Source organism: Octopus bimaculoides, chromosome 1 (assembly GCF_001194135.2).
Source record: "Octopus bimaculoides isolate UCB-OBI-ISO-001 chromosome 1, ASM119413v2, whole genome shotgun sequence".
Classification (NCBI taxonomy): Eukaryota; Metazoa; Mollusca; class Cephalopoda; order Octopoda; family Octopodidae; genus Octopus; species Octopus bimaculoides.
This window is the reverse complement of record NC_068981.1, coordinates 159202908-159219435: the sequence shown is the minus strand read 5'-3', so window position 1 is coordinate 159219435 and position 16528 is coordinate 159202908. Positions and strand designations below refer to the sequence as shown.

General features: G+C 36.2%; 1 protein-coding gene across 1 annotated transcript in view; it reads left to right on the top strand.

The window, feature by feature from the left end:
* LOC106884406 (integrin beta-2) overlaps positions 1-15248 on the top strand; it is a 41893-nt gene extending 26645 nt beyond the window's left edge. Inside the window, exons 10-15 of the mRNA XM_014935769.2 lie at positions 368-461; positions 5062-5195; positions 7337-7406; positions 9045-9126; positions 13022-13131; positions 15095-15248. Coding sequence (XP_014791255.1) covers positions 368-461; positions 5062-5195; positions 7337-7406; positions 9045-9126; positions 13022-13131; positions 15095-15193 — 589 coding nt within the window. The 3' untranslated portion in view covers positions 15194-15248. The remainder of the gene's footprint in view (positions 1-367; positions 462-5061; positions 5196-7336; positions 7407-9044; positions 9127-13021; positions 13132-15094) is intronic.
* Positions 15249-16528: the final 1280 nt, after the last annotated feature.

Sequence of the window (16528 nt, the reverse complement as noted above, 5' to 3'; positions counted from 1 at the left end):
ATATATCCGGTATATATATATATATATATATATGTGTGTGTGTGTGTGTGTGTGTGTGTGTGTATGTGTGTGTATATGTTTGTGTCTGTGTTTGTCCCCCCAACATCGCTTGACAACTGATGGTGGTGTGTTTATGTCCCCGTAACTTAGTGGTTCGGCAAAAGAGATCAATAGAATAAGTACTAGGCTTCCAAAGAATAAGTCCTGGGGTCGATTTGCTCAACTAAAAGGCGGTGCTCCAGCATGGCCACAGTCAAATGACTGAAGCAAGTAAAAGAGTAACAATTACTGACATAAATTTTAAGATATTGTTGTTATTTACTTATTTTAATTATAATTGTTAAGTTATATATTTTACTCTTTCTAGGATCAAAGTCAATGTTAAAGGCATAAGGAAACCCCAAATGATTATTTATGTCAAAACCAAGTGCAGCTGTGATTGTGAATTAAAAAAACCAACGGTTAAGTATTGAAAGAATTTCACATTTATTTCAATACCTTTGCTATCTTTTACTTATACTCAATGTACTTTGCACTGAGAGAACCTCTATTCATCCAAATTTCCCTCATATCACACCTTATCTTAGAAACGAAATGACACATTGGATAATGTAGTCTTAAATACACTATGCTTTCAAAAAATAGTATGGATATTCATATAGCTGGAAAGCTTTTGATCATAGGCCTGCTTGATTAGGGCTGAGTAGGGACTAAACAACAACGAAACATACCTATCTATGAAAAGGTACATTGCTGTGCTTTCTTTTTTGAAAGGAATATGTAAGCACAAATTCCATTTTTAAACTCACAAACTCTCTCTCTCTCTCTCTCTCTCTCTCTCTCTCACACACACACACACACACACATGCATTATTTCAACTAATTTTAGAGTTCATGAAACACTTCCTTTTTTTAGAACACACTTTAAGTGACTTGTCTTTTAAGTTCACAATGAGTATGCAATCAACCAGAAAATTCAAAAACTAAGTAAGACAGTTACTTAATTGAAATAATTGCAAGAAATAACTTGTGTTTAGTTTTGCTTGAGTTCACAGCATGCACTTCTTTTATCATTTGATTACAGGAATGTTCATAATGAATCATACCCAGTCAGACAATAACAAATGCAAAGAAAACACACACAAAATAAAGTAATAAATTTACAAAAACCAGAGAAGGAAAAATTAAATTTTTTTTTATATGGTTAGAATGCCAAATATAACTGTTTTCATTTTATTACAAATAAAGTGATAGATCAATCTAGTAAGGAAAATATTTTTTAACCAAGTATGAAATATATGCTTTTCCCAAGTATGAAATATATGCATTATGAAATATATGAAATGATTAAGTGTGAAATATATGAATTAATCAGGTTTGAAATATGTATGAGATGATCAAGTATGAAATATATAAATTATTCAAGTATCAAGCGCAGGAGTGGCTGTGTGGTAAGTAGGGGTTATCGATCGGTGGGCGTCGGTGCCTCTCTCATTTTTATTCACCTTTTGTTATCATCCTCATCTCATTAATGTCCGTGTCCAGCCCGCAGCTACTTTACGTTTGTCTGTCCTTGTTTGTCCCCTCTTTGTAAGGCCTTAATGGTCAATTTAATGAAATAAAGTAGCTTGCTTACCAACCACATGGTTCCGGGTTCAGTCCCACTGCGTGACACCTTGGGCAAGTGTCTTCGACTATAGCTTCGGGCCGACCAAAGTCTTGTGAGCGGATTTGGTAGACAGAAACTGAAAGAAGCTTGTCGTATATATATATATATGTATATATATATGTGTGTGTGTGTTTGTGTGTCTGTGTTTGTCCCCCCAACATCGCTTGACAACCGATGCTGGTGTGTTTACATCCCCGTAACTTAGCGGTTTGGCAAAAGAGACTGATAGAATAAGTACTAGGCTTACAAAGTATAACTCCTGGGGTCGATTTGGTCAACTAAAGGTGGTGCTCCAGCATGGCCGCAGTCAAATGACTGAAACAAGTGAAAGAGTAAAGAGTATCAGATATAGGAGTTATCTAACTAGGAAATACATGAATCGTCTTGGTAATGTTAAAACCACCTTGGAAGTGCTTGTCCATGAGGAGCTCTGTCCTGTCAACCTCCCCACACACACACATTTCATACCCTAACACACATAACTTCTCTATCACCCAAGAGCATAATAGGCACATAGCACTTCCCCCAGATTTCTCATTAACCACTTTTCCCTGCCCCAAACCATTTCCATTTCCCATTATCTTCCCCTGCCTATTGTCTTCACCAATCACCTCCTTTCTGTGCCTTCTTCCTTCTCCACCCTTGCCTGCGCTGTTCTCCATCAGTAATACCATGCTTATATACTATCACCCACAATGCCCTCACGTATCTACTGCAGCCCTGCCCCTGAGCCTCTCTTAGGTTTCTCTCCATCATTTGCTACTGTCCCACCTGTTCAACCAATCCAAACCTGTGTGTCACAGCACCTATTCTCACCACTCCCAAAATCCCTTGAGAGCATATCCTGACATCTTCACCATATCTCTCTCACTATCACTCCCCTTATCTTACCTTGCTCTTTAACTCACACCCCTGGGTAATCCATATATCTATAGTAAGTCACGTATATCTTTCCCTCTCTACCTTTAATCTCTCAATTGGCACAATATTTCTTCCGACACTCAGTTGAGGGGTCTTCACCTTTTCTTTTTTTTTCTTGCAAAGTATTTGGTGACTCTGTCAGTGCAGGTGCCATGTAAAAAAGCACTGGTGCTGATTCCGCGTGACAAGCACTTGTGCTGGTGCCACATAAAAAGTACACATTGCACTCTGTTAAATGATTAGCATTAGGAAGGGCATCCAACTGTAGAACTCATGACAAAACAGACAGTTGGAGCCTGGTACAGCTCCCAGCCTTCCTATCTCCTGTCAAACTGTCCAACACATGCCAGCATGGAAAACAGATGTTAAATAATGATGATGAATTACTTCAATGCAAAATATAAGAATACTTAAATATGAAATACAATAACAACACATTATTTACATTATTTACATTTGACGGATATTTGTCCTCATCTTGTTTGTTGTTAACACAACAATATGCCCACAGGCATATGGTGTAGTGATTAAGAACATGGGCTACTAACCCCAAGATTCCGAGTTCGATTCCAGGCTGTGGAATAATGATAATAATAATAATAATAATAATAATAATAATAATAACATTGAAAAATACCTTAGGAATGAGAACTTAGGTTTGAAATTTCCCCAAGACACCTGATGAAGGCCGGAGGGTATATCAGCTGAAACATTGTGTTAACAACAAACAAGATGAGGACAAATATCCGTCAAATGTAAATAATGTAAATAATGTACATAATTCCTCATCCCTTAAATATAGAACTACAATAATTACATATGTATGAAATATATGAATTAACCAAGCATGAAATATTTGAATACACCATGTGTGAAATATATGAATTACTCTATTTATCAATGTGCAAGGATATGTATTCATTACATATATTGTTAGTAGGTTGGTCCATTAAAAACAAAATGTTTAATGACAAATGTCCGCTAAATTATGACTAGTTATGTAATTATGTACCTAGAATACTGAAGAAACATGCACACACACACATACACACACATTCACACACACACACACACACACACACACATAAACACACACACACCCACGTACATAATCACACACATACACACACATTCACACACACACACACATAAACACACACACATTCACACACACACACACACACGTACATAGTCTCACACACACACATCAACTCACTAATCATTATAAAACCTATGTTTGGCAATTACCATTACCAAAAATGCAGTAGTAAATGATTGACAAGGAAACAGGAGTTCATATCCTGTATAGAGCATGCTCAGTATTTTCACTTGTCATTAATCATGATTACTGACAAATGTCAACATTCAGACATAAAGAGCTATACACACAGTAAACATACTCACATAAGCCATCAAAAGAGCTTCTGTTCAGTCACTTAATCTACTAAAGATAGCAGCCAAATCTTTTTTGAATTAATCTTATTCTCACAGAAAGGATGAGCATATTGGATAAATGTCTAAGGCATGGCCATGTTGTTATGAAATCTGCTTCTAAATCATGTAATTCTGGGTTCAATCCCTCTTCGTGGTACCTTCTATTGTAGCCTTGGATCAACCAAGCCTTCTAAGGGAAATTGAAAAGAAGGAGCTATGAGGACAGCGAGTGGTTGAAATGTACTAGCTCTTGGGTTGTAGACATAATCAATTGGCCAGTTTAACCCCAACAATGACCCTTGATTGACTTTGGTAGTAGAGTCACTCTCTTGGAAGCACACTCATACTAAATCATCAGTTTCTCCTTTTCCTCACATGTCCCAAGGCCCTATCACAAGAAAATGGATCCTAGGTATTAGAAGGGTCAACTTAACAGTATTATTAGCCATCAGGTAAGGCAATGCACTGAAGTCTATAGTATTTATTTATAAACAGGAATACATAACCTACACAGGTCAGCATGGGGTTGCTAGACTCATGGGACCACTGGAGCCCCCAGGCAAGTGTCCAGTGTGTCAATGACTTAAGATAGCATTTTGTCTTCTGACTAAGTTTTCTCTCTTTGCCTGTCCAAAACGTTCTTTGTGAGTTTGTCCTAAATGTGTATGCTTGTTTTCATACTTTAAGTTAGCCCCAGTTTTATATGTTTTGAGTAATATAAAGCTTTCCTTTTAAGTTCTAAGTTAATGTAGTGGCTGAAAAGATAACTGGGAATCTGTATCATATATGATGTCTGGACAGCAAAGGAAAAATATCCTGTGTATCATATGCAATACACTGAACAGGTAAAGGATTAAGAAAAAAATATGGTTTAAGGTATTCTATACAAGGAAAACGGTTGGCTGGTCACAACTAGAATAGCATTGATCACAGATCTGCTTAATCATGACTGATCTGGAGCTTGACAACATCAACAACAAATACTCATCTACATGAACTTTCTTAACAATGTGTGTTTCTACACCTCACATTTTCAGATTAACAGTGACTTTCATTGTAATGGCAATGGTAAAATGGTATGTGGACAATGTGAATGTTCAAAGCAAACACAAGGAAAGAACTGTGAATGTCATAAATCTCAGAACATTGATGAGAAAAACTGTATAAAACCGTAAGTTATATTCTTTGGCATATATCACATTTACATTGTTAGATTTATATTTATAGCTTCTATGAAAATAAATATATCATCATCACCACCATCATTGTTGTTGTCATCATCATTGCTGTCTTCATTGATGTCATCATCATTCTCATCATTGTCGTCATCATTGTCATTGTCATCATCGTCATTGCGATCGTCACCATCATCGTTATTAACGTTGTCGTCATTGTCGTCGTCGTCGTCGTCATCATCATCACCATTATTATCATCATCATCATCATCATCATCATCATCATCAACCTCATCATTATTATCATCATCATAATGAAAACCAATGCAAGAGTTCATGCCATTGGCCATTCTGAGTTATTTCTCTAATTTCATTTCCTATTTCATTTATGCAAATTACCTAGAGCACAAATAACTTCTATTCTTATTTATATATGTCTAAGTACCTTGCCTGCCAAAGATAATGTAGGACAATTGCTGTGCTGATGACACTGCCTGAAGCAGAAACATGTTTCTTCGGCTGTCCTCTTGTTCTCAGACAATCAAGCTGTCTTTTCCTTAATGACAGAGCAATTTTGGAAACTTCTTGATTCCTGAGATTATCTTCTCTTCTTATTTCGAGTTGATCCTGATTGCCACCAAGCAGTTGGTCTACCCTTTCTTGAAGCAGAGATAATTTCTATAAATCAAAAATTTATCATGTGTATTATTCAATATACCCATGTTTGTCTTATGCACACACACACACACACACACACACACACACACACACACACACACACACACACACATTATATATATGATATTATATATTATTTACTTGTTCCACTTATGCAATTTGGATTTTTATTTACATTCATAGCAACTGTGGTTGCTAACTGAGAGACATACAGAAATTTTCAGCTTATCAATTTTTCTCATAAGTTTAATATGAGAAAAAATGTATAACTTTCAACACTAATAGATTGTTATTGTTCCTGAACGTACACTACACACTTTTTCTTTTTGTTTTTTCTACCTGCCATGAACTGCTTGAAGCTTAGTAACTTCCTACACTTGGATCCATGCATCTTATCCTTAAATACTGATAAATACATGGTCTGATCAATTAGTATCCAGATTGTTGCCATAGTAACAAAGCTAAAGCACACAGAGTGAAGCTGCTTGGCACAGATTGACCTTGAACACTGCTGTGTTCACTTCCACTGTTTACAGCAGTGCTTGGAAGGAAGGTGTGTAGCATGTGATTGTCACATTGACCATGACAGAGAAAGTTGAGCAGAGAATCTGCATCAAATTTTATCAAAAGTTTGGTGATACCTGCTCAGAGGCCTATGCAAAGTTTTCAAAAAGTTTTCATTGTTCTCGACACAATCAAGGAGATCTTGTGCAACTGAAACCCGAGTGTCTTTTTGGTCAGCAGAAAGCAGTTTTGGCACAAACTTGGCAGACACATGTCTCATACCCAAATCTTCAGTGATAATGGACTGAACTGATCTGTAACTAATCTGCACATCCTCTGATAACTTACGGATGGTGATTTAATGATTTCTCCTCACAGCCTCATGCACATATGTGATGTTTTTCTCAGTTCTGCTGGTTGCAGGTCTCTCAGAATATCCGTCAATATCTACATTTTTTTGGCCATTTTGGAAATGTCTGAACCACTCATACACTTGTGTGCAGCTCATACAATTTCTGCAACTTTACGTAGGCCTCTGAGCAGGTACTGCCTTGACAACTTTCTCTGTCATGGTCAATGTGATGATCACATGCTACACATCATCCTTCCAAGCACTGCTGTAAACAGCGGAAGTGAGCTAGAATGTTAAAAATTAGGGTGCATGCACAGCAGAGTTCAAGGTCAATCTTTGCCAAGCAGCTTTACTCTGTGTGCTTTAGCTTTGTTACTATGACAACAGTCCGGATCAGACCTTGTACTGTTCATGCTATTTTATTAGCATTAGCATGCATTTGAGAATAAATTATTTCTGTATCTTTCAATACATCTCAACGCTTCTAAAGCAAACTTTGTTTGTTTACTTTCATCGTTAGTTGAATATATATATATATATTTTCACACTCTCATATACTACCTATACCAGCATATTTTTCACTGCATGTCTTTTTTTTTCCAGTGGAGACCAATTTGTTTGTTCTGGCCAAGGAAAGTGTCACTGTGGATCCTGCGAGTGTTCACCAGATGTTGTAAATATACATTATAAAACCTACATCAAAATCTCCATAATTTAGAAAATTTATATTCGTATAAAGTGGAGGATTCAGTTTAAATTTTCATTGCTGTTGTTAACCATCTTGTTTCTTTTGAATGTATCTAGGACTACATTATATAATGCATCCTTCCCTTTTTTTTTTTCATGATGGTAGTTTTACGAAGGCACATGACTTATTCAATTCATGATTGTAAAGTCATAAGTTTGATTCTCAGAGGTGCATTGTATTTTTGAGTGAGACAATTTATTTCACATTGCTCCTGTCCACTCAGTTGGCAAAAATGAGTTGTACCTGTAATATAATGGGCCAACCTTATCACATTCAGTAAGTCATGTTGAATCTGTCTGAGAACTACGTTATGAGTATGCGTGTTTGTGGAATGCTCAGCCACTTGTACATTAATTTCATGGGCAGTTGTTCGGTTGATCAAATCAACTGAAACACTCAGTATTGTAACTGATAAAGAGCTAGGGCATGGTGGTTTGTGATTTGAGATAGATTAGCTGTCATTTGTTCAAGTTGCAATGTGACAAAAATGTAAAGTGGACTTAAGCATATGGCCAGGATTATGGCTATGTTGGTATTATTTTGATATTTATGTAGTGTTAAGTTTTCAACAAACACTTCCTTTGAACAGCTTCATCAAGAGCAGTAGTGTTCAACCAAGGTCTATATGACCCTTGGGGGTCCATATAAGATTTTATTGCTAAAAATTATGTGCAACAAATTGGTTATATTTCTACAAGGCACAAAATATCTTAACAATTGTTTTTATATAATTCCTAATAGCATTTAATTCTACATCAAATGGCTATGAAGGTGCATCTGAATAAAATAGGAATCAAAGAGGTCCATATGTAAAAGTGGTTGAGAACCATTAGAGATATATTACTATCAAGAATTCTATCAAAACTGCACTGCTAATAGATGTATATCTCATTCAAACCTCTCTCAGTGACCCACATCTCTTTAAAATGAAAATCATTCTTTAGCAATTCTATTTAATCATGATCTAGAAGAGCTTTTGGCAAATCTTATTAAGCAATCACTAGTCATGTAATTTGTCATTGCCTCACTAGGCAGCAGACATGTGACTCAAGTCTTTTCAGCGGTCTTGTATATTTCTTCTGTCTCAAACTGACGCTGATAATTTATATACATGGTGTCGTCGTCATCGTTTAAGTCCACTTTCCATGCTAGCATGTGTGTGTGTGTGTGTGTGTATATGACTTGTTTTAATGAATTAATAATTAATTGAAATATAGAGGGTAAAGACCCCCTTTGGTCATGAATGACCAAGAGATTGCACCTAGGAAGTTCCCCTCTGAGGCACAAGTCCGGGCAATTACAGTAAAATTGAAATCACAACAAAGTAGTCTGTAGCCTAACATCTTAACTTCACAGCATTTGTAAATCTTTTTCAACTTGATGGCAATTTTCTGCCAGCTTTAGGCAAGCTGGATGACTATGTAAAAGTTTACACAATTCTTGCCTTCTGAGAAATATATCAAGTGTTAAGACAAATAAAATAATTGCTGAGTATGATATATAGAAATCTAACAATTACTTTAGTAACTGTGTTATTATTGTAAGCTTATATTTGTGTTGTAGATGAAAACTAATCGGTACAGTGGAAGGTTTTGTGAATGTGACAAACTGGGATGCAGAAAATACAATAATTCCCTCTGTGGTGGTGAGTAATAACCAGAATATTTTTCTTTTGATTAATATTAGTCTTGGTTGAGCAAAGTTCTTAAACTCACAGTTGCAAGAATGTTTTTGTCAATGTAATCTATTTCTAGTGTGGTTGTTTATATTTATACTATTTGAGTGTAAAGTGTAGACAAATGTATATGAGTAACTGCATGTGACTCTTTATAAATCCAGAAAAATATATGTGGTCTGATTAATAAATAATCGGACTGTTGCCATAGAAATGAAGCTAAAGCATGCAGAGTAAAGCTGCTTTGCACATATTGACCTTAAACTCTGTTGTGCATGCACACTAAGTTTTAACATTCTAGCTCACTTCTACTATTTACAGCAGTGCTTGGAAGGAAGGTGTGTAGCATGTGATCTTTACGTTGACCATGACAGAGAAAGTTGAGCAGGGAGTCTGCATCAAATTTTGCCAAAGGCTTGGCGATACCTAGTCAGAGGCCTATGCAAAGTTTTCAAAAAGTTTTCGTTGTTTTTAGTCCACAATCAAGGAGATCTTGTGCTACTGAAACCTGAATGTCCTTTTGGTCAGCTAAAAGCAATTTTGGCACAAACTTGGCAGACATATATTTCATACCCAAATCTAACTTGTAACTAATTTGTACATCCTCTGATAACTCATGGATGGTGATTTGACGATTTCCCCTCACAGCAGCATGCACATATTGTTATTGGTGCATATAGATATATATGTGTGTATATGCATGTTTGTATATATGTATATAACCCACTCTACTGACAGATATACAAGTGCATCTTTTTCTTGACTTATATTCTATTAGACCACTCATGTGCATATATATATATATATATATATATATATATATATATATATATATATATTGTTTGTAAAAAATATAAATCTGAAAGAAGCACCCTCTAAGATGTAGAGTAGTATATATTAAAAATGAGGAAGGTCGGTTTATGGGATTACCTTAGGTTTCCCATCCATAAAGGGCTTTATGGCATATTGTCAGATCCCAAAAACCTGTTGGCCCATGACCTCTTAAAATATAGAGAGGGAAATGCCTCACTACTCAAAGGTAACAATTGGGGATTATCTCCCTTTGCTATTGGCTATCACCTTCCAGCTGTACCAACATCTTGCAGGCTCCAAAAAGCTAGTAGGAACCTCCTGAAATGTAAACATGTCTGGGAAATCTTCGTTCTGGAGTTAAGGATGTTCCTTGGTTTGAGTGAGTCTTTTAGGATTCTCACATGTTCAGCTATACATAATTTGCAACGCCTCATCCATGTAGGGGCTTGGGTTCTCGAGGATTTTTCATAAGATCAAATATGGAATTCCATCATTCATTAGTTGCCAGACGTGGCTGACCAGTAATGTTACATATCTCCTTTCTGGAACTCTGAAGGATGACCTGTGGTTGGAGAGATGTTGCTTGAAAGAGTTCCCGGAACATCCAATATATCTCCATGGGTGTATGTTGTCAATACTGTACCTGCTAGTGTTGTTGCTGTTGTTGTTGTTGTTGGAGCTGGGACTGCTAGTGTTGACATCGCTGGAGGTGGCATCAGTAATGGTATTGCCACTTCCGGTTATATTGAAGGTACTGTTGTTCTTATTGTGGTCCTCTTCATTGGTGGGAGAGTTGCCATTACTGCTAGAGTGTTTCTGCTAGAGCTACTGTCACTACTGCTGCTGTTATTGCCATTACAACTGGTGGTGGCACTGGACCTGTTAGATCTGCTACTTCGGATGTTAGGGAAGCTGTTGGTAATGCTGGTGTTGATGGTGATGCTGCCTCCCTAATGGTTTTTCTTCCCTTAATTATTCTGTACTTTGATATATCAACCATACAAAAATAGTAATCATCATGATGATTGTTTGGCTCTTGCTAAACTCTTGGAACAACAAAAAGCATTGCTTTCCATACACCTCAAAGCCATCCATCTAAATTTAATTTACAAGTTCCACATATCACATGAGGGGCCCATGATTTTCCTTGGTCACCCATACTCATTCAAAAATACAGTCTATAAGCAATCTAGTACTTAGCACCTCTCACAATTTTATATGTTATATGTTATATGCTTTCTTTCAACATGGTATCTTTTCTGCATCCTCTTGTAGCCATGGTCCGGAAAATTCAATGTTTACAATAAAAACCTGAAAAAGAAAGAAATGTAAATGACAAATGTACAGTGCTCATGATCAAATAGTGATCTAACAGGTGTAGCACCAAAACCAAATGGAATGCTGGACAAAAGATAGCTGGATGAGAGACGAAAGCACAGTACTTCCTTTCTCTAGCTATGGTAGCCACGATAGCACTGAAGCATATCTGTTGAGTCTGCTGTGTGTAGTAGAAGGCGGTGATGACACTGCCTTTTCACTTAAATCTTTCAATACTTTTATATGAATAATGGAGATAAAATATAAAGTTTAGGAATGAATGATTTATTAGTAGAGTAGAAAAATATGTTTTACAGCAAGAGTTACTTCATGCAACAACCTGTGATCAAGTGATGTTAGAACTTTTGTTTACACAGGTAGTTTCTAGATGTATGATATGTGCATATGATGATGTGATGCATGATAATATGTATGATGTATGATGTATGATGTATGATGCATGTATGATGTATGATGATATGTGATGTATGATGATACGTGTATACTAACATAATTCAATATCTCTCACAAACATTCAATAGTAGAGTAAAAATAAACACATTTTTGGAATCAGCTCAAAATTCTGCACTAAAATCACTCAAAACAATAAGACAACCAAAACCTTTGTGAAAATTTATAACCCAGTGTAATTCACTGTAATTTTGCAGCTTGTTGGCACCATGTACTCGAGTCACTTCAGAAAAAATTGCATCGTTTATAGTATGTATGCAAATAGTGTAGAGTCTATTTGCAGATGCACATCAGCACTGCACAGGGAAAACAAAATTAAATTAAGAATTATAGGCAGTGCTAATTATGCAAATGCACACACACACACACACACACACACACACACACACACACACACACACACACACTCACACTAATGCATCGCCCCACACAGACTATATGTATGCACATACACACATATGTTTATTATGCTTACGTACATAAATATTCATATGTTACAGTAAGTAAACAAGGAGAGTATAGAGAGTATTGTTTATTACCTCCACCCTAGCAAAGGCAGAGGTATTGTCTTCAGTTGTGTTTGTTTGTTTGTTTGTCCGTGGGCAAGATATCTCAAGAACCGTAGGATGGATTTGGATGAAACTTTCAAGGATTTTTGGCCTCGTGACTAGTGCAAACTGATTAGATTTTGTGATCAATCTGGTACCGGATAAGGATTCTGGATTATTTTTCTGGGTTTTTTTACTTAATTTTTGAGAGTGGTTGAGTTCAGTTTTAGTATTCTCGTTTGTGAGAGCAGTCGAGTTTATTTCAGATATTCTCATTTTAAAACTCATTTCTGGCTAATTGTCGAGAGGATGTTGGTATTGCCTTGGCGGAGGTATGCACAATCTCAGTGCTCTTGTTAAAAATGAATTCTTTTTCTTGTGAATAGCGTTTCATGTTACATGCATCATCCTGACAACATATATTGCTCCAGTCCACTTAGCTGGCAAAAATGAGTTGTACCAGTAATTCAAAGAGCCAGCCTTGTCACATTTTGTGCTATGCTGAATCTCCCTGAGAAATATGTCAAGTATACATTTGTGGAGTGCTCCACTACTTGCATGTTAATTTCATGAGCAAGTTGTTCAGTTAATTGCATCAACTGAAACTCTTGTCATCATAACAGATGGAGTGCCAGATTTTGAGTGTGTGCACAAATGTTTGTCTCTATGTTTTTTTTTTTTAATAAAATACCAATGTTTTAGTGTTATTCTTTCAGGTCCTACCCATGGTAAATGTATATGTGGCAAATGTGCATGCAAAAATCAGTATACTGGAGAAGCATGTGAAATTGATGTCCGCACCAAGAACTGTCTCTCATCAAGTGGAGTAAGTAAGATTTGCATTGTTGTTAGCTAGACATGTTTTGCTTCTTTTTAACAAACAACATAGACACAAATCTCAGTAAGCCATAGTGAATACAACCTGTGTAGGAGAAGATAAAGTAACCTGCACAAGTCATGCCGATTCATAAGGGCTGGTTTTCTGGTTTCATAGTGTATATATTCCCCACCTGGACGGGATGCCAGTCTGCAACAGGATTACCCATTTTTGCCAGCTGAGTGGACTGGAGCAAACTGAAATGAAGTGTTTTGCTTAAGAACACATGTTGCCTGGTCCAGGAAGTGAAATCATAATCTTACACTGTAACCACTAAGCCATGAGCCTCCACAGTGTGGGAGAGCAGTAAGTCTGATTCAAATTGGATACAGATTAGAAGGGACTTTCATTAGTTCAGTCTCAAAAAACCTCTCTAGCACTGGTGGCATGATAAAATGCCCCCAGTCAAAGCTGTAAAGAGATGGATGTTAGGATAGTAGGTGGTGGTGGTGGTGACGATAGTTCAATGAACTGAAGAAGATGATATTGTAGTCTGTTTTTCTTTGCATAGTTTGTTTGGTTGTTTAACCATGGGTCATTCTTGACTGAAAATGTTGAGTAATGACCAAAAGAGTACAATTGTAAACAAGAAATCAAAATGGGTTTCTCTAAAGGGTTTCTGGAATAATGTTACTTGACAGAGTACATAGTTTGAAGATCAAGGAATCTCTCCAGGTTGAGCTGCTACTTCTCACAGTTGAGAGGTTACAGCTCTGGTACTATGAACATGTGATTAAACGTCACAGGAAAGAATTGCAAGATGAATTCTTCAAGTCAAGACAACAGGCAGGAGACCAAGTGGCAGACTAAGAATGAGATGGTTGGATAATATCCTTAGTCTCAGTTCGTTGTTTTGGGGAATCCAGCTGGAAAAGCTAATGATAGTTGCTCCTGATAGGACCCTGTAGAGGAGGTATCTGAGGACTCTAGCCCCATGACCCAGCCAGGAATAGTAGGCAGAGAATATGGATGGATAATAAGCATTAGAGTAGATGATAATGTGGCCTATCTTATGCTTTTCTATTCTTGTAGGTTATAAACATTTTGAAGTTTTGATGTAACCTATTAAAACAGTTGCCATATAGAAAGTGCCAAACAAATGAATAGACTTATTTATCAACTAAACTTATAGAAAATATTGTTGTATTTATTAGACTCATGGTGGAGTAGTTAAGAAAGCATTAATATACTGGCATGGATATTCTTTTATATAAGTACCTGAGTATTCCAAGTTTGAAAATCTAGTGGGGAGCAAAGGTTGGTGTGGGGGTCTTCAGTTAATTTTTTTTTCAGAGAAAGACAAAATTAATATCAATTAAATTTCTATTCCTAGAAGTGTTAGACCTGTTCCTAGTATCAATAAATTATTATTATTGGTACATTTATTTTAAAAATCATCATCCTCTTCATTATAGGTACTATTTGTTTCTTTCTTCAAATATTCTGCTATATTTAAATAGGTTTGTATATGTATGATACTTAAATATTTTCAGCTGTATCTATTCTTATTCAGTTTATTTCCAGGATCTATTGTCTTTAGATCACAACGATCTATATAGCACCAACAGCTACACAATCAAAACTTTTTCTTTCTTTATTATTATTTTACATGTATCTTATTTTGTTGCATCACACTCCTTACCATCATCACAACCACCATTGACGTTATCGTGATCATCATGATCATCATCAATGTCATCCTCATCACTGTGTCATCATCGTTACCACCACCACCACCACCACCATCAGCAGCAGCAGTATTATTTTCATAATTCTTAAAAAATTATCATTATCATTTTTTTTGACAAAATTATTTTCTGTATTATTCTAAAATGTTTGTTACTTATATAAATTCATTGTACCCAATGTTTACTTTTTTCTTCTTTATTTTATTTTATTATTTTTTTTGCAGCAATTGTGCAGTGATCGTGGGAAGTGTGTAAAAAATCAGTGCCAGTGTGAAACACCATTTTCTGGTAAAGTCTGTGAAAGAAGAGAGGTTTGTACATAAAAATAATTAATGATTATTTAATCTAAATTAAGAGATAATGGATTTTATCCCGCCCTTATGATTGTTTAGTCCCAGATCAATTTTAATCCAGCTGACTTATGAGCAAAAATGTTCCAGCTTTGGCCAATATCATTTTTTATTTTGAAATGTTTACCTTGAACATATTGGCAGAATTGATAAAATGTCAGACAAAATATTGACTGTATTTGGTTATGGCCTTTTATATTCTTGGTCAAAATCTTGTCATGATAAACTCTGACTTTCATTCTTCAAAGGTCTACAAATTAAGTACTAATGAAGTACTGAGGTTTATTTATTATAAAATGCTTCACAGCATCTTAGATATGAATGAAAATTATAATAGCAGTCTATGATTGAGAGCCATTTAGAAAACTTCCTTGCTGACCCATTATTAATAATGGTTTCACATTTTGGCACAGAGCCAGCAGTTTTTGAGAGGAGGGAAAGTTGAATACATCAACCCCAGTACTTGATTGGTACTTATTTTATTGACCTTGAAAAGGCAAAAGGCAAAGCTGACATTAGTGGAATTTGAAATCAGAACGTAAAGATAGACAAAATGCTACTAAGCATTATATCCAGTGTGATGACACTTCAGCCAGCTCACCACCTTGACTCGTTATTAATAATGGTAACATTAAAGGCAGTGATCTGGCAGAATCGTTAGTGAGCCAGGCAAAATGCTTAGTGACATTTCATCCATCTTTATCGTCTGAATTCATATGGCACCGAAGTCGACTTTGTTTTTCATTCTTTTAGGGTTGATAAAATAATACCAGTTAAGCGCTGGTAATCAAATTACCTCCACCTCTGGACTTCTTGGCCTTGAGTCAAGATTTAAACCAATAATTGTAACATTAATGAAGAAATATTGAAAGGAGAAACATTGGTCAAAAGTAGAAATACATAAGAGGTATTGAAATGTTTAGGCTGTAATTTGAAGGAGATTCTAATGCTATTTCTAGTAGATTATACCCATGCGCACCTTACACACATGCACAATTATATTTAGACGTGTCTACAATTATTTAATTCATTGACATCTATCTTTTTGCTTCTTATTCACTTCTCACATTAATATTTGTGGAGGCACAATGGCCCAGTGGTTAGGGCAGCGGACTCGTGGTCATAGGATCGCGGTTTCGATTCGCAGACCGGGCGTTGTGAGTGTTTATTGAGCGAAGACACCTAAAGCTCCACGAGGCTCCAGCAGGGAATGGTGGCAAACCCTGCTGTACTCTTCCACCACAACTTTCTTTCGCTCTTACTTTCTGTTTCTGTTGTGCCTGTAATTCAAAGGGTCAGCCTTGTCAC